Below are 24,046 nucleotides of genomic sequence, written 5' to 3' on the forward strand. Positions count from 1 at the left end.
CCCAACGGGGGGGGGGGGGGGGGGAGAGTACACACAATCGTCGCGCTAGCAGCTAAGGTTAGATTCTGCAGAATTTGTATTTATATGAGTATTTGCAATACAGTATGTCTACAAAGAAGTGTAGTGTGCCAGGATGTATTAATTCGACATCAGCACGTCATAGATTTCCAAAAAATGATTTGGAGAGAATGAGAATTTGGATTAAGAGAGTGGCCAACCCTTGTTTTGAAAAGATGGAATCTCAGGACATTTACAGATCTTATAGAATCTGTGGAAAGCACTTTTCTGATGAATGCTATAGTCCTGGGAAGGTTCAACTTAACACTAGTGCTTTACCAACATTATATCTTCCTGGTATGCATCAAAGATACATAACTTTATTCCTAACGATTACTTTTCAAAAAATTTCTTTAACTACTTAAATCTTTTATATAATAAGAATGCATTTCATTTTATAGAATATGTAGGGGATAATTCCTGTAGCAAACCAATGAGCTTTGACAGGCTGGAAAAAACATTTACTGAAATTGAGACAAAGGATTTTGACAACTACGAGGGACCAAAAGAGAAAAAAATAAAACTGCATGAGCACATACAGACCTCCATTAGTATATCTAATAAACTAAATCATTCAAAGAACGAAGCACCATTGCTTTCTCAAGAGCACCAACAATTGAAATATGGTGATACAATTGTATGTAACTACTTTGAGCAACATGAAAATTCAAATTCAGGTTCTTCTGCCCAAGAATCCAATGAAGAGGATACAAAACTTAAAGAACTGTCAGCTATCACAAAAGATGACTTCAATTCGTATTGTGGTAGCAAGTCAAGTATACAAAAATCAATATCCAACTTCGATATTGTAACACAATATGAACACGAACCAACTTATATTATACTGTGTAGTAAAACTGAAACTTTTTCACCAACTCTCAACAAACTATCACCACATAAAAAGAGTGAATCAAACAGTGAAAACAGTTTCATTGACATTCCTGAAAAATTCTTTCTTAAGTTACGTAAAGAAAGTCAAGAAAGTTTGGACGAACGTTTTGTAGAAGATATAATGGAAGCCTCAGAATTGGCTTGTAGTAGAAAAAGTAGAGAAATCAATTTTCACATGAATAATACAAGAGACGAGGATTATTTGAAAGATTCAAAAGACCCAAAAATGGATGCTAAATTACGAGAATTCATTTTAAACTCTATATTAGATTCGCGAAGCAGCAACATGAAAAAATGTAGTGTTCCCGGCTGTTCAGATACTACATCTATGAGGCATAGATTTCCAAAAAATGATGAAGATCGTATGACACTGTGGTTGCAAAAGATTTCGAATCCTGCTTTACAAAGTTTATCGCTGGAAAAGATTTATAATTCGCATCGTGTATGCAGAAGCCATTTTGCGGATAATTGTTTTAGTCCCGGAAGGAAGAGACTCAACGGTTCCGCTGTTCCTACTCTAAATCTTCCACTATAACAATATTTTTACTCAAAGAACATACATGTATTCCGCGATGTACTTATTACTTTTTTTTTTAATATTTGTCATCTTGTATATACTTCGATATTCATAGAACGTAAACTTCGAAATTATTTATTTGATAATTACCTCGTATTAAAATTATTGAAATACTAAACATAATTTTGTAGTTAAATAAAAAAAAATTTGTATACTCACTTTGTGTTACTTTTACTTCAACGTTACTTGAATTTTTATTCCCATTATCATCAATGACTGTCAGCTTGAATATGTAATCCCCTTTAGTAAGCTTTGTTACATTTGTAATACTCTCATTCGCGGTATTCAATTCAGCCTTATTAGGTCCACTGGAATACGGATAAAAGAATAAGAATAAAATAAAACAGTTACTAGAAAAAAATTAACATATAATTTACCTGATTTGTTCCCAAAGATACGACACAATTTTTATGTCGTCTTTGCTTCTACTGCCATCCAAAGTAACTTTTGTTTCTGGTAGTGCAATGGTAATATTGTCTCCAGCATCAGCTATTAAAAATTCATTATAAAATTAAATTACGATAATTGTAAATACCCGGAAATCGGAAGGCAATTTTTTCCTCTACCTTCTGGTGGTTTATTCGTAGGTGGCTTAACAAATACGTGAACTTCAGATGTGGATGATTGATTAGAGTCATCAGTTACTTTAAGAACAAATGTGTACATTCCAGCTTCTAAATTAGACAACTGTAAATACGGTGTCCTTGTGTTTTGCATGTCTACGGCCTTATTTTGATCGGAAGGACTCTTGGTCCATTCCCAGCTATCAATTCCACGATCATCTGTACTCAAATTTCCATTGAGAGTTAGTGTGTTTTGAGGCAAGTAAATAATAATATTTTGCCCTGCATTCGCACTTGGCGGATAATCTATTACTTTCAGTACAGTTATATTGGCCGTTGTATAATTAGTCACATGATCTGAATCTTCCACAGTCAATCTAAATAAACATAAAACACACAGCTTTTAATTATCCATTTTCTGATGTAAAGCACATCAAATATAACAAATACAAACTTGAACGTATAATTTCCGGCGATTAGATTGTCCAATTGAAGAGTAGGAGTTGCTACCAAATTTGGTTGATATCCAATGGGTCCCTGCTCTAATTCCCAATGATAGGAGATAACTTGATCATCATCCTTACTGGATGAGCCGTCAAGAACAGCGCCAGTATTTGGTAGTTTGACGATTTGAGATGCTGGACTAATGATTGCGATAGGTGCCTGATTTATTCGTTTGGCTAAAATGTTAATTAGTATAGCTATTAATTGTAAATTGTTTTCAGTTATTCAAATTGTAATCAAGTTATTGAAAAAAAAAGAACATACGCGGTAGAACAGTAACGTTCGCATAAGCTTCTCCGTAAGCCGTAGGACTGCTTACTGCTACCTTGAAGTTATAAGTGCCTTCAGACAAATGACTTAGTTTGACAGTCATCTTATTTTGATCTGTCATCGTTCCAGTTTCACCTTCGGGTTGACTTAAGAGACTCCAAACGTAATTATAATGTTCATTTTCTTGTTCACCAGGTACAGTATATGCGGAAAGTGTCACCTCATTTTCTGGTAAACGAACTTGTTTTGATACAGCAGATACTAACAACTGTTTCACTGGTGGTTTTACAGATGTACTGTTATTCTTTGGTACTTGGACTTTCAGAATGTCTGGAGTATCACTAGCTTCAGAATTCTCCAAATCATCCATTGCAATACACACACCTAAAATTAATTAATATTTTATTAATAACGATTTGGAGACCTATTCTTTTCAAAACAAGTATTTAAGTTATAAGCAGGCTTTCAAATAATGAATATCTTACCAGCACTATTTCTTTTAAATCGAATACTACACTGACAAACTCCTTCTCCAGCCTTGTCTCCATGTGTTATGCAAACTTCATTTTCTGGACAATCTTGTACTCCATCCATGCAACTCATTTCATTGGAGTTAAATAAGACATGAGACGTAGCAGTATTTTCCAGGATTAAAGAACTAGAGGTGATTAGATGAAATTCTTAATTGATTAGAAACACGTATTTGAGTAATGTAAATGACTTACTCAGTGTCATCATTTATTCCTTCCAAGTAATCACTCCACAAGTCGCTTTCTCGTAGTGGTTTGACTAAGACCATACTTGGAGGATTATCATTTGCTAAATCAGGTCTATACAACGGTACACACAATTTATTTGATCTGCACTGCACATGGTAGCAAGTATCATTATGCATTAAGGCGACATTGCACGAATTCTCTTTACAGCAAGTAACAACGCAATTCTTCATACTAGTGTAACTAGTCGATTTGATGATTACACCAAATGTTAAATTTCCTTGAGGTGTATAACTAGTAAACACACGTTGATATAATCCTGGACACCTCAATTGCCACTCGTCATTATAATCCGCATAATCTGCCAAGCAAGCTTGAAAGAGTAGCAAAAGTACTGTACCCAAATTCAATTTCCCCATCTTGGCTGAAAGTACAATGTTTCAATATAAACCCCAATCCTTGAATATTATAGTGTGACCTCAATACAAAATTCATTAATAAAGAAAGCATATTCAACTCAATAATAAAGAAACATTAGATAAAAGTGAAAAATACACTCATGGCAATCCTAAATAGAAGATTGTACTCTAAATTCAGCTACGCAATGATATAAAGGAACTCCAATGAAGTAATAGATAACGCAAAATTGTAAAAATTATCGAATGTAAGATTAAAAACAACGAAAATATCTTCTGAAAATGCTTAAGTTACCTTATCACCGTCGAAATGAAGAATCTAGATGTTATATCAGGCCTTCTAGACACAAACAAATGTTAGGTTAACGCACATATGGCACCAGAGGATTAATTCGATCGTTACCGCTGTCTCGACAGGCTGAAATGATTAACATAGCAGTAGTTATTTTCGGGAAAGACGTACATGTGTCAGAAATGAGTGTTAGCATATATTAAATAGAGTTTATTATCGTACAACAGTAGGACTAATCAGTCATGGGGGCAATTATCATACTTCCTTTTCAGTCGCAGTAACTGTCGTCGTTCTGATAGTATTGTACTATGAACTTACATACCTACATAAAAGATCCAGACATCATTTGTAATGCTTCTGCACTCACATCCAGAATTCAAGTGTAATTTATATTTCTCGAAAACAAGTGTCGAGTTTGACAGATCGACGTTTCATAATCTCTAGCCAAATACGCGAAATACTTTATAGAGGACGACACCAGACTTGAACCAAATAGATATCAAATCACAAGCCCGTTTTTACATAAAAGACGTTTTATTTGCCAGACCTTGAATTTATCTTACATTTTTTATAAACCAGAAAAGTATTAGAGATCTAGAGCAGAAATATATACATACGTCGTACATTCTTGACTTACGAGTATATTATATCAGCCGTGTTACAATTATTTGTAATTCTATATCGTATATTTAATTTAAAGAAAAAATAATTTTTTTAATAACCTAAAAATGATTGACAAAATCAATATTATATTTTTTTCATAAACTTTCAACATACAATCTTTTGAATCCATTTATTCTTTAGATGCTCGTAGGGGTACAAACGCGGCAAGAAAACATGGAAGAAAGTTTGTAACAAAGATCTGTATTCATGGATATTTCATAGATCTACAAGCAATGGACAACAACTCTTTTATAATTATATATGTATGTATACGGTACGGAACGTTTGGAATGGAGGAAGATCTTGCATGTATGGTTCATTGGAACGTATCGATAATTCGACAAAAATACAGACCAATCTAAGTGCTGTGATATAAGAACAATACTATCGAAACCCAAACGAACGAATGAATTTATGTGTATAGTCGTTGGATCGCACGTTTTGCAGCACAATCGCAAAGTATCTGTATTCTTCGGGATGCTGAAATTACAGTAACAGTTCAAATTTTAATTTCAACATTTGTTTTCGGCCGCACAGTTTAAAACCGCATTGCAACAAAATGTAGGAAGGCAAGCGTTAATCCTTAAATTTACTAGGTTAATAAAATGTTAAAATACATCATGGCTATGCAGGTAGTAAAATATAATTTACAGTCAAAGTGGAATGCCTGGTCTATTGAACTATTAAATAGATTTACAAAGCAATATAATTTTTTCCACTCATAAGTGTACGAAACATGGCGTACGAGCGACGGCTCAATTTACAATCCAATCAAATGGTTTTTCAATTAAGTTTAACGCAGATCAAAATTTTCTTGTAAATTATAAAGATTTTTGAAGAATCATTATAAAATATATATATATATATAAATATATATACATAGTGCAAGTATCCGAAGCTCGTTGGATCCTCAATTGGAGAAAATTCTATGTGTAAATAACTATCCTCTATTATCGAGGTTATTAAGAATTGTTCTGATCGTACATTAACGATGATCCATTCGTTTATATTACTTTCTAGCACCTCACGACCAACGACAACATTTCAGAGATTAATATCATTTTTCTTGTTCCCTCAAAGCCGCATGCAGTAGGTCATCTTTAAAATTGTTATACAATATACAATTTACTAGTCGTATGCTTTTAAAGGGACCCACAATAATTTGTCGTTAGACGATCAAACGAGAAGTCCGATTGACGGACTCGCCTTAATGAATAAATAAACTATATATATATATAAGGTAGACGGTAATTTATAAGTATTAATGGTCACATCATGTATACATATGTTTGTTGAAACGTTACAAGGAAAAAAAAACATGATGAAAAGTATCTGCTTGTCATTATTGTCCTTAAATTGTATCGCAGCTTTCATCCGCGAAATATTATATCATTGCCATTGAGAGTTTGTTCAACATCGAAATAGTACATAATTATTCTCGGCGAATTAGGAAATAGAATATACTTTTATTACTACATTGGACCATCGTTATGTACCGACACGTAATGGAATCCACATTAAAAATTAAAATTTCGGTAACGTTATAAAATTTCTTTAGTTCTCTACCGTTCTCTCTCTCTCTCTTTCTCTTATTCTTACCCTCTCTAATTTTATTTCGCTATTACTACAATAGTTGTCAGTTAATTTAGTACGCTCTCTATAAATGTATACTACTGACAAAGAAGTAAAGGAAGTTGTAGTGTGCTTTGTTACAGATTATGAAATTGATCATATTCATCTGCATCATATCATCAGCTCCCTCTTTTTTATTCTTTTTCTTTGATGTATATGATGTATCTAAGTGTAACTAAAACATAATTAAAAATTGTGACACTACGATGTCATGATGATACGCGTATATCTATCGAATATCTCGATAGCGAGATATACGTATTTATTACTTGTTAGAAACTTTCTGCAGTACGAATCGGCTGAGTGAGATATAATACATAGTTTCGTTTGTTTTTCTATACACAATAAAGAAATAAATTGTTCCAGTTGTTTTTTGTTTTGTCACCAGGAACAGATGCCTATAAGGCTATAACTTGGCTCAAATTCTATAACGCAATTCATACCTAATGTTTCTCATCGCATTATAATATTCCTTACTCATGTTATCTTCATTCTATCTAAAGTATACAACTCAATTGTGGAACTGTACAAAAATAAATACTGCAGTCTTAAGAACGACTAATTAAATATATTCAAGCTGTTAAGGGGATAATAAACCGTTGCACCAACACCATAATTACCTTATTAAGGATTCCTATAGAATTATATAGGTCCTCTTACTAACCGTCATATTATTCCCGCTAGTTGAGTCTCAAAATCATTCAGTAAAATTCAACCAGATCGATTGATGTATTATAGATATATTTAAAGATATACATATGCATGTATATATATATATCTGTACAAATCTCACGGCGAATATAATAGGCATATCCATTTTATATCGTCATTTTCGCAAACGATACTATGAAATGGAAAAGAAGAAATCTGCTTTTTTATTTCTAAGGCACAACCGCATGAAACATGTGGAGAATAATCTGTGTTGTACTTCCAAACACGAATTTTTGTAGGCAAAGTTACGGACAAACTGCTGAATCTATTAGGTTCAAAATAACAGTAAAAATTATAAGCATAAAGATGAAATAGTAATGTTCTCTAATTTCAAGCACTTCCAGTTTGAGTTTCGCATTCGCGAATTAATTACTTTTGCAACAACTAATGCATAATATGGGACCGCATATTTCAGTGGTCGTGCCTCAATAAGACATATCTGTTTGCCCGATATTTTTTCTTCTTTCATTGTATGATCACGAAAAGTACGTTTCTTTTTAATAGTTTTTTTGTATGTTTTTTGTTTTTTGAGGGAGGGGGGGGGCATGAATGGAAATAGTAGGAAAAGTGTAGTGTTATTCATTCGTCTTAGCATGTCGTCGTACAGAATTAGAGTGTCTGCAAATAGGACGTAATGGAAAAGAATCTATTTGTAGATGGAGTTGAAATTCACTTGAGTAACTAAATGAATAGTTATAGTAGGCGCCTCGCTCTATCTAATGTATTGTAATGAGTTAAGGACACATCATTTACGACTCGCGAACCTATCAGGCAATAAAGTCTGTCATCATAATACGACGTACGAATAGTCGGGTCGTCGCCATTGCACTCGTCCCAAAAGACTATGAAATACATCTGAATTTAAATCTCTAGGTCAACAATGATTTATTAATAACAGTGGTCTGATATGCTTAATCCTCCAAACCTTTTCGTTTACTCTTTTGTTCCAAAAACACTTAGCATGCACTTCCGTGCGGCTCTGCGCAGTTGCAAGATGATTATTCACCAAGGGGAACAAAAGTAATCATTTTGAGCCTCGCATCCTTACTACTATCATACAATTTCAAACTCGCTCTCGTTCGTTCTCTCTCAAACGATGATATCACATCATGATCGATCACTAACGTTATCATCTCGACCATAATTATGATTGCTATCATCATCATCATTGCTGCTCCCCAACTTCAGGTGCAATTTACTAAGGCATACCGTAAAAAATGGCAGTAAATGCTCGATACTGCTATCAACATTAGATAAGCCCTAGATAATCCAAAGTAATCGGCTGGAACCTTGTCTCTTGATAGCAGAAATCAAGGTCTTAGTCGATTCTGTGTCTAGTCAATTCCCAGGAGATTAGCTTTTAATAGTGGGGTTTATCGAAGATCAAGTTGTACCCTACATATGATACGCCTTGAGTCGAGAATCATTAGACACTTCACGATTCACCATTCTTCGTATTAAGACTCATTAAATAGATCAACAAGTATTGCGTGCATTTTTCTTAACTTTCTTGGCTGCCCGGTATTAGCTAGCTTGCCATTTGAATTTACTCTGCATTATCCACTTCTGTCCAAGGTTTTCACTGTTACATACCGCCAAAACTGGCTGCGTGGCGTCCGATGGTTTTGGTTTTGTTAAGCAGTATCCTGTGTTGGTATGCCTGATCATTTTTGTCTGACAAAAGATACACATTTTTTAATCAGTGATCATTTTTCTAATTAATTACACAAACAATGTAGTCATAATTGAGTCTTAGGCAAACTTACTTCGTCATCGTAGACCCAAACTTGATTTCCACCCATTCCATGACATCTAACAATTTTGACTGTCGCATGGCGATCTGTGGCGTCTAAGCACATGTCATCTGACATAATTTGCTGCCTTTTTGTGTAAGCAAATACCTGAAACAAAACAAACATGAACATACTGTGTATGAGGTAAATGACTAACTGTCTAATTCAATACTAATAATTACTTGATTGCCGCCTAGACCGTGGCAGTAACTTATGCCAACCGGTTCTCCCGTTCTTCTGCTCATCGTATCAAGACACGTTCCCGTTTCTACATTCTTCACATCACCAAGATAGTAATAATCCAAGGGCATCGGAGACTCAGGATAAATGTTTTCGAGGTACCAACGGAAGCTCTTACATTTGAGTTTCTTTCGAAGCTTGATACGTTCTGATACGTCGCCGACAGGAACACTTTTGGCGCCTGAAAACATGTTCTCTTTTAATAATGAAAAATGGCAGTATTATATTTCTGAACATTATACATGGTGCTGGTGTATGGTGACTGGTTGGAAATAAAGATGTGAATGAAGTGTGCTAAAAAATATATATATAAAGGAAATATTATGCAATTGCTGAATAGTATCGGTGTAAGCTCACATTATCTCCTGAAAAATTGCGTAGAAGAAAAAAATAATTTTCAGAGAGCTTTGTGACAGGCCAGTAAGAATTTCCTTTTTCTAAAATCTTTTAAATTCTAAGAACATATCTCAGATTAAAAGAATTTCTTACCATTGTTTTTTGGATCTCCTTTAAACGTAATCCCGCTTAAATTTACATAAATTTCAGCACACTGAATATCCAGTATTATCATTAAGACATATGCGAAGCGAATGAATGCATAAGAAGCTACAAAATCGACGATTTTATATGGATTCAAGATAAATAAAAATAAAGAGGAGACAGCCAAAACAAAGTTGTTTCTCATAAAAAGTAATAGTGGTGCTATCGTGTATTACCATCACAATGGTCGTATGATCCCTAGAGTGCCACATACGGTAGAGAAACAGAGAGGAGAGAAATTTGATGACAAAAGTTAAAATGGGAAGGAACAGCGCAATGAATATCTGATAAAAAAAATTATAAACAATATAAAGAAAAAAAACCACAAACCAATTAGTCAGCCAACCAATCAACCAACATGGATTTTCATGCTGATAATTTAGCATATATAATTGTATATAGAAGCATGCTCTCGACAGGTAAAGCCAGCGCGACACAGAGATGCTCAGCTTCGTCTTTTGTTAGTTAATGCTGCTACCTGGATTAATGTTGTAATAGAAGTACTTCCACTGGTCCAGCCAGACTTCGGCGAGCCTGGCATTGTTGTGGTTGACGATCTTGCTGGTACCGCCAGGGAATGTGTACGGCGTGGACTTACGGAAAACATGTCCTACGTGGGAGCATGTAGCAATTTCCAGAGTTCCACCACACATCCATATCTAACCAACTCATATCTGTTAGTGGGTTAGCGAATACGAAGAATAGCCTGTGCGATACCAGGTGTCTGTCCCTCTCTTTCTAGCATAACATAACATTCTAAGAAATTTTCCTAATTGAAGCAACAGAAAAATTTCATTGAAGCCACTTAGGCGTCTCCTCTCCTCTCCTTCTCTCATTCTAAGACTCAAATAGTCTACCCGAGAGAGTTAGTCAATTGGATGGATGAGTGGTTAAGACAGTAAATGACACAAATTTATGTCTCAAATGAGAATATTTCTATTCCATGATATATCTTTACGGTGATTTATTACGGTACCATTCGTTAACAAGAATTTATTTGTTATACGAATAATTGAACAAGCATAAGGTATTTGTAGCACCACGTCCCTAATGGATGCAAGTAGTATCTTGTGATCTAAAAACGAGGATACTAATACGAATTATGTGTCTCAATACTTCAGGTAACAAATCAACAGATGTCTTTGGATTACCCAGTAGTATTACTATCAAGTGTTCGAATTTGTGTACTAGTATGCAGTGAAGATAACTAAATGAAGGAAAATTTTTGTCTCAATTACAATATCACTGTATATTCAATTCCTCATAACCCAAAATGAATTGCTAGGTGTAAAAAAAATCTTAAAATCAATAGTTCTCATGATAATTCACAGATCTTTTCAGTTCCCTTATCGTAAAGCGTAATAGATACAACCTTGAGTATTCTTATTAACTAAAATAAACAAACATAACAAACAGAAACATTAAATAAATTAATAAAGCCAGCATATGTCAATCGATCAGAAAGTTGTTAGGTACCTCAAAGGACACGTTAGCATTCATCTGGGAAATCCTGTTAGCGTAATTAGTGCAGCAACAATGGCACAAGTAATATAAATAGAAATAAATGACAAACGAATAAAACAACAACATAAGGATAGAAAAAAAATAAATCGTAGATAAACTGATGAAGAGTGTATGATCCTCTAACCTGGATTCATTGCATAGTAAAAGTCTCGCCACTCATCCATCCAGACTTCGGCCACCCTGGCTGCGTTGTGCAGTACGATCTTGCTGACACCGCCAGGGAACGTGTAAGGACTCTTGTCACGGAATACATGCCCCACGTGTGAGCACGGACTGATTTCTAAAATGCCTCCGCATTGCCATACCTACAAGTAACTTGAAATCTTACAAAATGAGAGTATAACGAGAGAGAGTGTCCAGATGAACCCTGTTACGATGGGTATCATTTTTTCACACCCATTTGTTTTGTTTCTTTCTATTCAATCAATGACCTGAGAATCTTGAATAATTAATTCTCTATCATCGTTCAATCTTATGACAAAGACTGTTGGTATGGATAGAATTGGCAGATCTAACGGTACACCGTGTGTACTCTATTATGTTAAAGGCTTCTAAGCAGCCGAATAGTTGCACATTGATATTTGTTCGCCAAATCGTGTTCGTGAATTGTATATAAATTACCCTGGATAATCTGTAGATCGTCTTTTATATTACTCTCGAGAATATCAGGTTCCCTTACTCACCCGGAAACTCATTTCGAGATTCTCGCCACCCCAGATATCCATTCCTTCGTCGTAGGCACCCAATTCGTAAAAGTACTCTTTATCGATGGAGAATAAACCACCAGCCATTGTCGGGGTCCTGAGCGGAGCCGTTCTGTCGCCATTCCGCCTCTCCATTTCTCTCGGAGCCACCCGGTACCTGAAGAGATTCAATTTAATATATATGATATTGGTATTCGCTATTCACAAATATCACGAACGTAAACTGTCGGCTGTTCGGATTCCTAATAGCTTAGAAATAAAAGAAAAAGAAGATATTAATATAAAGATTATCGAATACGTACCACCTAAAGTTAAGCTTCCAATTGAAACCACCCCAAGTCATGTCACTTGCTGTAATATATTCGAATGTATCATCGCTGATCACATCGATGATTGGACAAACAACTGTTGTTCTGTCATCAGCAATTCTGGATAAAAGTGGCTCCAACCATCCTTCCGTGCATTCGCAGTGAGCATCCAGAAACGTGATAACCTGACCCTTTACGTGTTTAGCACCCAACAATCTGGCCCTTATAAGTCCCGATCTTTTGACTGTGCGATAAACGTAGGTTGGAACTGGCAACGTCTTCACATAATTTTCCAGATCTTTTTTCAAGTGATCTAAAAAGAAGCATGTAAGTGTTACAAAAGAAGCGTGAGAAATTATTTATAACCATTACGTGGTAAAATCAAACAAGTGACAAGCGATATTGCAAATGAGAATTAACCATTTCAATTGGATGGGGGCTGCGGGTTTTAACGAGCTGCAAAGAACACGAATAGCATTTAACTTATCGTGTACTGCTTATGATTAGTTCGAGTATAGTAGCGACGGATAGGCATTGGCAGATAATATTCATCGTTATTCCCATAATGGCTTAGATAGTCTAGTGAATAACATAAGCCTGGTAAATAAGTGTTTAGCGATGTGAAAGCAGAAGATAGAATGAAAGATGGATAAAAGGATGATAAAAATACTAAGGCCAAATTGAACGACAAAATAAAAAAAGATTATTTGAAATCGATGGGAAACTTTTCTCGTTAGACTTTAATGGTGTTTGATTTCCGTGTGTTTGCTGACCGTACGGAATCTTGTCGTAGCTGCGCAGATATCGTAATTATGCGCTTTACATTGTTCGAATAACGCTAGCATGAACTGAATATCGTTGGATAAATAAAAACTAAAGGTTTTAGCTGCTACAGAGCATCTAACGATTCATCGTACCATGACCGGTAAATTGACGAAACAATACGTTCTAGAAGCGTAGCAGGAAGTTGAAATTGTGACGATCGGAAGGCAGATTCGAGACTACGAGTACAGATGAATAGCAGTGATATGATTTTTTAAATAGGAATTCCGGTCCATTGTATATAAAATGCCAACTTATGGCCAAGTGAAGTAAGAACGTCGATAGTTTTTCCCCTCTTTATTTTCTTATTCCAATTGGCTTGGTCACTCGACGAGACTCACCTCTTTCACTTGAATCATCAACAAGGATGATTTCTTTGAGCAAAGCGCGTGGGGATCTATTGATCACCGACCAAACAGTCCTAAGTAAGGTACTCCATGCTTCATTGTGAAAAACAATTACGATACTCGTATCAGGCAAGTACTTGTTGTATTTCTTGTCCCTGCAGCCTTCCAATCTGACGTCCTTAAGCGATCTATTCAGAGAGATCATGTCGGAAGCCATTAAATTGAATTGATTTAGCTTAAAGAGTTCCTGCTGCTTGGCTTCCTTCTCCGGCGGAATGTGAACCGGGGAGCCCAACTCTCCAGGGTTTCCTTTATTCTCTCGCACGTGTTTCGCTGGTCTCCATAAATGAAGTTCCGACTGCTTGTAATGTCTCTTGGTGACAATCGACGTTTCCTCCTCGTGCTCGAGAGCAACAATAGCAGCAGCCTTTGGCTGACTCTCATCCGTGATTGCTTGCTGTCTATTGTCAGGACAGCCCCATCCGGTACCTCCAATACAGTCCGAATAGAACATCAGAACCATGACGTCCACGAGGAACCATACCAAGGATGTTAATAGGATCACTTGACAAGTGTGAATGCGAATCTTCGAACGAAACATTCTCGATGGTTCTTCTTAAAGTACTTGGCGTGAAACACGACCCTGGTATCATCACCTGAGCTTAGTAATAGTCACGTGTTCTCCTGGCTCCTTGTTGGTTATTTTATATCAATTTCACAATCAAAATGTGCCAACTTCCTTCCTATCTTCGCGATTCGCTGCTCTCTCGCATGACGTCGAATTGGAGGAAACTGAAACAGTTAATTAAATTTATGCATCAGCGAACCTCTCTACCACTGGCGCAGCAACAGAATCATGATATCTCTTGTTTACTCGCGAAACAGATTGAATGACACTTTGGCACGCTTCGGGAAATTTAGTAAAGTGAAAGCCGATAGTAATTAACATTCGGTGAAAGATATTTCTGCGATGAGAAAGATCGACGGGGAGGATAGCGAATTAGTGATTCGTTTGGTAATGCGCGAAGAGCATTTCGTTACGATAATTTATGTTACCTATAAGCACAACTTATTGGTGTACGCTTATTTACACGTGAATAGTACACGGTGTACATAGGACTTACTTGTTATGTATATAAATTTACATATCGATATGTTATGTACGAAAATCATCATAGTTTGAGAGTAGCAAGTACAAAATACCAGGACTTTCTTACTATGCTACGGACACGAGTTAATCGCTAGTTTGGCGACAAAGAGAAAATATAAAAATTGACTGAAGAGACAGTAATATCAGAGCTTGTTCAATCGAACGCGATGACGCCAGAGAATACGTAGAAATTCAGGTTGTTGAGGACATTCATATTTTTTTACATTGGGTCGTAAGCTAACGAGTAATTTGCTGACCCCTTGCAAAATATAGAGTGGACATTTCAAACTATACGTATCTTTGATATGACTTTCTAGTGGAATAATAATTCACACTGAAATTCCTGATAACCCTTTGCGTAATCAAATATCCTGGTTTTATATTTCACTCGACTACAAACGGATCTCCGGCACACGGAGTTTTTCAAAAGTGCACATATTAATCTGCATGAAATGCAACATTCCAAAGACCGGCGTACAGCTGCTATGAAGCATTCTTTATGAGAACATTAATGCGTTAAATCGTTCAATAATTATGACGTATTCTGAGTCATACACGGGAACACAAATACACCATTTCTACCATAAAACGTCATTAACGTCAATTTTCAAAGAATCAACCACAAATACAAATGCTCTGGTAACGGTCTCTAAAAATTCTTCAACATGGGTTCACCATTAGTTTCTACTATTGAGAGAATCCATGAGGAAATCTTTTTGGGAAAGGAGAGAAGTTCAGAAAGTTTCTCAAGGATGTTAAAGAGTAGCTAAAAGAAAAGAAAAAAGGTTAAAGATACGTCGTGTACTGCGCGCGAACATTGTGAGGCATTACGGTAGTAGGTCAAGTGTCGTGATATATCGAGATTTGTATTTATCGCACGAACATGTTTGCAAAATTTAAAAAACATTGTATTTCGAAGTTTTTGCACATCGTTAATTAAGCTAAAACAAGTACAAGTAATTTCAGAAAATGTTAAACATAGCTAACGTATCTTTCAAGTATAATAAGAATTTGAGCACAGAGTACATACCTGAGTTCGACACCGTTACTCATGGGAAAATTACGGGACAGCCACGATGGCATTTCCCATGATCTTTTAATAGCGGGCTTCAAACATTAATTTGAACAGTATGCTGTAAAGAGGTACTCTTTTTCGTTGATGGATCTTTTGAAAATTGGTCGAAATTCTGAATAGTTTTTATGAATTAAGAAAAGCCACACTTTTATGTTCTAACTTTAATCATCCTCGAAAATTATTAAAACAAGAATAAAACGAACCAGTATTCATCCCGGAAACTTGCTGCTTTCCGTTAAAAAAATTGAGCAAACAATATGATCAAAGGTCCGGTATTATTCAAGGTAAAATTACATTAAATTTTCTATGGCATTTTCCATGGTACAAAGTCACGACCTTGCACCCTTTCTGCCACGACGCGCCAGTTTAATCGTTATTCGTGCGCACCGTATCAATATACAATAATGAAACGATCCAAAAAATCGTAATCCGATGAGAAGAAATAAAATTTTAGAAAAATGTAAACCAGGTTTATAAATTTTTAACAAATCATTGACGAACCGTCGAGTGACTGTATTCCGTTAAGTAGTCAAACGAATTTGGTATGAATGTATCTTTTTCCATTCAATCTTCCGATAATTTGTAATAATGGAATACAAATTACCAACGACATTCTGAATAATTATAACAATCTCGATTCCGAGATCCTTTCACTCCCATGATTCACTCAATGTTATAGAAGAGGAAAAAATATGTGCACTTAAAAAAAATTGCTAAAACTATAACCACATTACGAGCGACAATTAATTTCTTGAGCTTGTTGTTAATTAGGGGATAACAATACCTTAGTAACAGACGATGAGATTTATTCTTCGGCACGGTTGTCCTAAATAAGCGTGGAAAATATCCGGTTGGTGAAGTCTCGTATCGACGTGCAATACACCCGGTCACTTTCCCAAAGCGTGGGCTTAGCTAACAAATTTATAATCCACAGATCCAGATTCACCAGAACTAGGTATTGAAGATCGACACAGATTTTATGACACAACGCGGAATACAGATATTAGAGAGAAGAATAGGGAAATGAAGCCACGTGAAATGTACAAAATGTCAGGTCACGATTTCACTGAGGCTAAAAGCACGAGAAGAAGCGTTCAGGTTGTCAGGTAAGGCGCCACACACAGTACGGAGCCACGATGAAACTCAACTGACTGTAGAGATTCACACACTCATTCGTTTCATAAAAGATTACCCAATTGTCGAGCACCGATCGACCTGCTCAGGCCAATTCCTTTTATGAATTTTGTGGCTTCCATTGATTCAAACTGATGACCTAGTGGCAAAGAGTTCGCAGGTGCACATTGCAGTGGAACACGATACACGTCTTGTTGAACGCAGAATTCGGCTAGCCAATTGGACAGCTGTCCAGCTCTCTAGCTGGTCAAGTCTCCAGGAGGACACCTGTTTGTCCCACGCAATTTCACTGTGGCGCCACAAATTTGCGATCTGGTAAACATCCACGGCCACTATCACGAACACAATCGGCCGATACGTGAAACCGTCGATAACATTCAATGCAACAGCCACGGGTAATACATTTTCTGTAGATTGGAAACTTACTTGTGAATTTCGGAACTGAAAAGCGACTGTGGCGCCGAGCGTCCGTTACGAGTATTAAATGAAACAGAAAACACAGCCAGAGCATTCAGACGATGTGAGAAATGAACGCTTATTTTGTGATTGTTCTTTCGGAAGATATACGTGAAAACTTACAAAAATGTGATCAAATATCTTAATTGCACTGAATAGATTAGTTATCTCTGTGGTAATGCAAGAATTATTACGATTATTCAAAGATTGATATATGTATATTAGCAAATAGATAGGTTACGTAGGGGAGGGAATTACCCAGTGTAGATAAGAGTTAATAATTATAGATTATAAATGGACGCTGATTAAAATGAACTTACTTTCTTTTTATATAATATTAACTGATAAAACATATATAATTCTTTTAATAAAATATTATCGATAATTGTTTGGTGTTTTATAGAAAGGGGAATAACTGTTCTCTTAATGTTTTGTGTATCTACCAGACACCGTATAACCAAGGCTAAATTCATCTTCTAAGAAAGAGAAGCATTACGAAATTAAGTGACCCGACTTTTTGTAAGCGGACGAGATCGATTTACCGCCATTAACTTAATAAAAGGTACTTACTAATTGTAAGCCGCTTTTAGGTAGTCGGTCATCTTCAAAATAATAATTTATTTACAGATTAAATACATTGCGAATATACATGATAAATGTACTAACAACTTAATCGCTTGTTATAACATTATTCCACCGTGCAGCCAAAGTATTTTTCATAATTTAAGAATCATACTTGCGCGTCGCTATTATGTCCTTTTGTAATTCCGCGATATAAAGATTTTTCGATTTGACGATTATTAGTCACGTCAATTATCTATGATGATTATTTGTTAATTCAAATCCGTCGCCAAATTTTATTTAAGCCTACCGGATGACACGTGGACATGGTGACCAAAACATTATTTTAAGTATTTTCAAGGATATTTATTTAATCATGGTGTAAGCATCCTTTGCTATTAAATTAATTACTATATCTCAATATTCAATTACTTCCTTTTCTGTATATTTTGATTCATTATAGTTCTCATATACGTTGGTCAAGTTAATTCAGTTATCTGGATTTATTCCTACATGAATACCTGTGTATTACCCTACTTTCGCGAATTTGGACAAAAGTCTTCTTCGGTAGACGTTTTCTTATATTGGTCCTGCCATGCCCTACACACCGCGGAACGTGAATACAAAATCTTTAAAAAAACGACACAACGTTATGCTTTTGTGCGAAATCTCGCCATTTTATGCTTCTTGCGTCACTACGATTGTCCTACGTATCATGAGAGTCATATTCTTATCGCCTTCTTCCGCTCATACGAGAATATCTCAAAATTCGGGATAGCGACTTAACTCGTTGTTAATATGATGGATTTCAAATTATGTTCCATTTAGAATCTTCCGCAGGTAAATCAATATATCTATACGTCATGATATATTTTAACCGATTGCGTGCTAACACATTAAAACGACTTTAGTGAATATTTTCATGTTCTCGAAGAAAAACGTATTAGTCGAAGATAAATATTTTTAGTATGACGAATGTTTGTCTTATCACTGCATCATGAAACGATAAGAAAAGACTCGTATATATATAATATATACTCGTATATAATATATATATATATATATATATATATATATATATATATATATACCTCATAATATTGCGACTTTATACAAATGGTATTTGATATACAGTGCATATCTCTAAAATGGTTTCTATGACATACTTCCTGATAAGGTTGAATATCTGAGGAACATTTATATACAGCTTAAAGGTGATAAAGAATATTTGCCTAAGTATATAAAAAAAAATGGCAAACTCGACGAGTTATCTGTGTCCTGTTCAATTTTTCGCAGAGGCCCATGCGCGTGTATTTTTCTTTTTTTTGCTTTTCCGAGACTTATGGTGTCGCTTAGGTTTGACAGAAATAGAGTTCAAGAAGCACAAAAGATTTCTTTATTACCCGATAGAGTTATACGCAGATACCAGAAAATTGACGAGATATTAATTAATTATACTAAACTGTAGGTACCTGCGTAAAACAATTTAAATCCATTTATAGAGTACTTTGATCCCTTTTTGATACTGTCAATCGTTGCATCAATCCTTGCCTAACTCGTTCCCAACAATGAAATTCGATGAACGTTATTCCACGAGTACCCTTCATTCCTCACTTTCCTTTCAATCCCAAACAGTGAAATGAGTGTTATATTTTTTTTATTTAATCTTAACGTTAATTCGTTCTCTAGTATAACTATAACGTTACTCATTGTCATTGGCGTACGGAATTTGCAATGAGCGTATTGCGAAGTCATTAAATTCTACTGATTGTGGTCGTGGGCAGTGCCCGAGATATCGTACAGGTACAACTACGGATTACGATAACGCTTTGAAAATGCTTGACGCTGACGCATTTCAGCCTGGGAGACTAAATTTCGCCTATGCAATGAATAAAGGGATCCCATCTCCTTTTGTCCCCTTTTCTTTATAATTTTTTTTCTAGCCAAAACCCTTTCTCCTCACAAATATATACTCACGTCCCATTCACTATAACAATAAGAACAGTCATAATTCCATAATAGTATGGCTTCCTCGGTTTCACATGAGCCTTCGTTATAAAATGGATGATTATTACGCGTTATGATTATAGTAGCTGAAATTTCTATCTAATATTTTTGAATAGTATACTTAGAGAATCTCATTGTCAGTGGATCTGGACCGCTTCGAGAGGATCCTTGAGCCTCTCTATTGTTTACACCTCATCCATCAGAAAACTCCAGAAGATTATTCCTTAGATTAGACTTTCAAACGAATGAGTCTAGGATCCACTATCGGAGACCAGCTCCGATTTTTAACTATCACTAGGAAAATAAATTCGTGCGCTTATACGTTTCATTCGTCTACCTTGTAAAGTAATCCAAGAAGACACACGAGTCGAATGACTCTTCCGGCAAAAATACAGAAGACACGTAAATCCGCTTGTCAATTCAATTGACAAAATCTCCCACTTACGTTACGCTAAATAATAACCGATCAACATTAATATGTACGATTTTCTAAATGACCTGCAAACTTTCGTAAGTTTACAAATTTTCTTCTTAGCTTCTCGATTCTCCCTCCTCTTCAGACACTCGTAGTGATTTGTTCGATGACCGTAACGTCTCGCTGCCTCCTTGGCCTGTTCCTGTAGAAGTCCTGATGTCCAAGACCTTCCGGCACACTTTTGCTAGGTCTAAGAGGAGCATGATACTGTGGCTGATAATAATGCTCAGCAGTCTGTATTCTGTCCAGGTCATGATCTCTTGAATCATGCTCGACGTCCAGTGGCACGTGAAGAGATTGTGACTTTGGCAGTCTTGGCCTTGGAGGTGGTGGACATGCGCACGACGATGGAATTGTTCCCATGTTCGAGGATTTCGATGCTATCGCTGGGGAGGCTGGCTGCCTTCCCCAGCCAACCAGGAACAGAAGCGCGGCTCCGCACAAGGAACTCAAAGTGCACGCATAGTAACCCACTCGTGGACTACTTGCATTCATGTAACCTGTAATCGGAGAAGACGATCTACGTTTAATGCGTGTAAAGTATTATTGTGGGGAATTACACGGTCTAATTAGGCAATTATATTTTTTACTTCTTTTTTTTAAATATTTAATCGGAGAAAGAATCAAGTCGGATTGTCTCTCACTACTCCCGAGAACGCGAAAGTCCTCGTTACATTCTTCACGCCAGAGGTACGGCTTATAAGTAGTCCCGTTTAAAATTTTTTTCTTGGATTTTTCTTATTTCACGTAAAATTGAAAATGCCTAACTTCGTCTTCCGCGAATCCATCTCGTTATATTGAAATGGTAATGCTGTTCATTTCGGATAAAATATTTTTAAGCGTTTGGTAGCAACTTTTGAGAATTTCGTGCACACGGAAAAGGAGAATGGATATTTTTATAACAATGTCTACTTTGGTCATGTGTTGACTTTTGCAATAATTCTTCAGATAGTGAATATAAGAAAAATATTAACTACCTGTAAGAGGAACTCCAAGTAGGATCGGTAGGGCTTCAGCTGCTTGCACGAGGGCCCAGGATCTAGCAAAGTGTCTGGCCCTTAGCCTCTCTAAGGCCAGCATCTTCAAAGAGTATAGAGCCCCGCCAAGGGAAGCCCCATAGAGACCGGAAGCCAGGACCAATCCATGATAACCTTCCACGCTACCAAGCGCCACCTGAGCTACGGCTTCAACCAAAGATATTACCTAAATAAATGGCTGCCCTTTAGGTGATTCGGTGATGACGTTAATACGACAAATTTAAAATGAAATATTTCTACTCGCTTCGCGCCTCGTTTATTTATTCATTTTTTCAAATGTACAGTAAACACGGTACTGTTAATAACGCGGGTGAACGCATTATCGAAATTAATTTTTTTTTCACCCTTTTTACGTTAATCATGATAAATATTAGATGAGAACCGGAAATCTTACAGGTATCCCTTATAAGTGCACATTCCACACTTCGATCGCGTTTACTAATTGCACGCGTTAATCATACACACTAATTACATAGGATGAATATTTCGCACACGGGAACGAAACAGGTTAATTGCGAGAAACTAGAGGAAAGCACGTTAAAAAAATACTCGATACTCAATTCATTTTAAAATCGTGCTAGAGAATTCGTATAACTGGAAATAAAATATTTCTATCTTTCATACATGTAGACGCTTTGTAGCAAAGTATACCTATATGTATATTGGTTATACAGAGAATTTTAGAATACACGATGAGATACTGTTACTCATTGTTAACGGGGGTAGGTGATGGTATACTTCGTACGATACCGTACTACTGTAGGTATATATATACTTAAAATGAAAAAAATTCCAGCACTATTGTGAAGAGTAAATTGAAATGGAATTACTTTTGAAGCATCTTGTAAATTCAATGGCGTACTATAAAAAATTGCATCTCTTAGAAATTGATATACCGAGTGAGTCTCTTAGAATTTATTTTCTACCCTCCCTTTACTTCTTTTTCTTCCATTCTTCGAATACTCAACGATTTCTGCAACTGTTACTTGGGCGAGTTCGTCGTTGGCGTTTTCACAATTTCGTCTTTCTTAAATTTTGTTGACAAAGGTGGCGGAGCAGAGATCCAAGGAGACCTTAAGGCATGAGAAATAAAAAGGGATGAGGATGCGACGAGAAGGTAAAGTAGGGTAAAGTAGTTTTACCATTTTACCCTTTTCAGACGGACGCTTGAATGCTGCAACGTAGCTACCCCCCAGCTAAATCGTTAATGGGGTTTACTTCGCCAGAGAATGCATTTAGAATGTCACCACCACCTTGTCCCAGCCCCCTTCGCGCGAAATCAAGTCAAAATCACATAATTCATTCCGTCACGCATATATAACGTATAAAAACTTTCTTTTGCAATTCTAATTATCTGGCAGCGAGTGAAAATTAGACTTTTGGGATTTCTCGAAACATTCCAAGAAATCGGAACGACTCTGTTAAATATTTAGGTAACACTCAAGAGACACCCTCTCTCCTTGGTAACATGTACCGCAAGTACGAGAAATATATGGTAGGAGATGTTGGTAAAAATTGAAATAGAAAAAAATAATTAAGACAAATTACTTAAAAGGATATATAAATTTCAGATACTGACCTACGCCAATAAGAGCAGCCTGACACAAATATTGCCTGGAGACCAAACACTGTGCAGAAGGTTTGGCAGTGACGACGCCCCACGCAGCGCATCCAAGGGCTGCAGCGAGGCCAAGGCAGGTCTGCAACAGTACCAGGGCGCTTGTCTCGAGACCTTCCTGATGTCCTTGCAGGGCCTGGAGAATAGAAATCTGCATTGTAATCTCAACGCTATACTTTTCAATTAATTTACCACCCATTACTCCTGCTCACACGACGGTCGCCAGTGATATTTATTAAGGTAAATGCAATTCAGTGCTCTCCGGGGGGTGTGCCGAGTACAATATTACTTTTTAATAAAGGTTACATTATCTATGTGTATGATCGATTTTCACTGGGTCCCACAGCCATATGTTCAGCATGGAACTCGGCTAGATCATATTATATATAATTATTATAACCAGGCCTAATATCAATTTTGGCTCACTATGTAAAAAGCAGGCGTATAAAGTCCAAAGCCTGCTGCACCTGCGGCAAGCATGAGCATCCTCACGGGACGACTTCCTAGGGGACTTAGATCCACCAGCGGCTGCCTGGGCGTTTTTGCCGCCGATTTCTTCTCTTTAACTTTAGTCCTTTGATTCTTCAGTTGTACTATCACGGGACGTTGTGGGTGATAAATGGATGCGCTCCTGTAGATCAGACCTAGGAAGAAGGCTAGTGACAGAGCTCCAGTTATCGACTGCAGTCCCAGCCTCCATCCCAGCTTCCTGAAATATTAGTCACGTGTTACGATTAAATATATTTTATTTTCACTCGACGTAATTAACTAACAGTCGATATAATTAAGAAAATATATATACTATACATATTATATATCTGTGACACTGCCGGTACCGCAAAAGGTGACAGGGTATCTTTTTTTGCAGCCACTTAAAAACTTCCAGATCTCGCGTCATGCTAGCGAATTTATATTTTTCCCTCGTCTCTTTGATATCTCACTTTACTCCCCCCCCCCCCCCCC

General features: G+C 36.4%; 4 protein-coding genes across 15 annotated transcripts in view; 1 reads left to right on the forward strand and 3 right to left on the reverse strand.

The window, feature by feature from the left end:
• Positions 1-4,976, reverse strand: part of LOC107270171 (dyslexia-associated protein KIAA0319-like protein) — an 8,110-nt gene extending 3,134 nt beyond the window's left edge. For 4 of the 9 annotated variants that reach the window (XR_001538258.1, XR_001538256.1, XM_015744938.1 and 1 more), the window contains exons 1-9: positions 4,609-4,976; positions 4,290-4,412; positions 3,588-4,002; positions 3,348-3,520; positions 2,857-3,246; positions 2,543-2,768; positions 2,092-2,465; positions 1,903-2,014; positions 1,685-1,833 (exon numbers count right to left, since the gene is read on the reverse strand). Coding sequence is in view for 7 of the 9 variants with exons in the window: in XM_015744938.1 (XP_015600424.1) it covers positions 1,685-1,833; positions 1,903-2,014; positions 2,092-2,465; positions 2,543-2,768; positions 2,857-3,246; positions 3,348-3,520; positions 3,588-3,997 (1,834 nt within the window). In the remaining 2 variants the exon portion in view is untranslated. Of the gene's footprint in view, positions 1-1,684; positions 1,834-1,902; positions 2,015-2,091; positions 2,466-2,542; positions 2,769-2,856; positions 3,247-3,347; positions 3,521-3,587; positions 4,003-4,289; positions 4,413-4,508 lie in introns of all 9 variants that reach the window. The other 5 variants (XM_025087600.1, XM_025087598.1, XM_025087599.1 and 2 more) reach the window with 5 other exon arrangements.
• Positions 22-1,683, forward strand: LOC107270174. Its single transcript, XM_015744948.2, has 2 exons — positions 22-354; positions 459-1,683. The coding sequence occupies exons 1-2, from the start codon at positions 105-107 to the stop codon at positions 1,481-1,483; spliced, it is 1,275 nt and encodes a 424-aa protein (XP_015600434.1). The 5' UTR covers positions 22-104; the 3' UTR covers positions 1,484-1,683.
• Positions 4,977-5,574: 598 nt separating the features above from the next.
• Positions 5,575-17,318, reverse strand: LOC107270173 (polypeptide N-acetylgalactosaminyltransferase 5). 2 transcript variants are annotated; one of them, XM_015744947.2, is made up of 8 exons: positions 16,580-17,318; positions 13,565-14,362; positions 12,396-12,714; positions 12,073-12,250; positions 10,344-10,524; positions 9,268-9,506; positions 9,059-9,193; positions 5,575-8,966 (listed from the first exon to the last, which is right to left on the reverse strand). In XM_015744947.2, exons 2-8 carry the CDS (start codon positions 14,169-14,171, stop codon positions 8,817-8,819), a joined length of 1,809 nt encoding a protein of 602 aa, XP_015600433.1. In that variant the 5' UTR covers positions 14,172-14,362; positions 16,580-17,318; the 3' UTR covers positions 5,575-8,816. The 2 variants fall into 2 exon arrangements, with proteins under 2 accessions (XP_015600433.1, XP_015600432.1); XM_015744946.2 differs by lacking the exon at positions 10,344-10,524 and adding an exon at positions 11,514-11,694 and having other exon boundaries at positions 16,580-17,317.
• Positions 17,319-17,988: 670 nt separating this feature from the next.
• LOC107270195 (monocarboxylate transporter 10) overlaps positions 17,989-24,046 on the reverse strand; it is a 30,560-nt gene continuing 24,502 nt past the window's right edge. For 2 of the 3 annotated variants that reach the window (XM_025087603.1, XM_015744990.2), the window contains exons 8-11: positions 23,510-23,792; positions 23,045-23,219; positions 21,406-21,612; positions 20,510-20,928 (exon numbers count right to left, since the gene is read on the reverse strand). In XM_025087603.1, the coding sequence (XP_024943371.1) occupies positions 20,510-20,928; positions 21,406-21,612; positions 23,045-23,219; positions 23,510-23,792 (1,084 nt within the window). Of the gene's footprint in view, positions 20,929-21,405; positions 21,613-23,044; positions 23,220-23,509; positions 23,793-24,046 lie in introns of all 3 variants that reach the window. The other variant, XM_025087602.1, reaches the window with a different exon arrangement.

Source organism: Cephus cinctus, unplaced genomic scaffold, assembly GCF_000341935.2.
Source record: "Cephus cinctus unplaced genomic scaffold, Ccin1 Ccin1_scaffold0709, whole genome shotgun sequence".
Lineage (NCBI taxonomy): Eukaryota > Metazoa > Arthropoda > Insecta > Hymenoptera > Cephidae > Cephus > Cephus cinctus.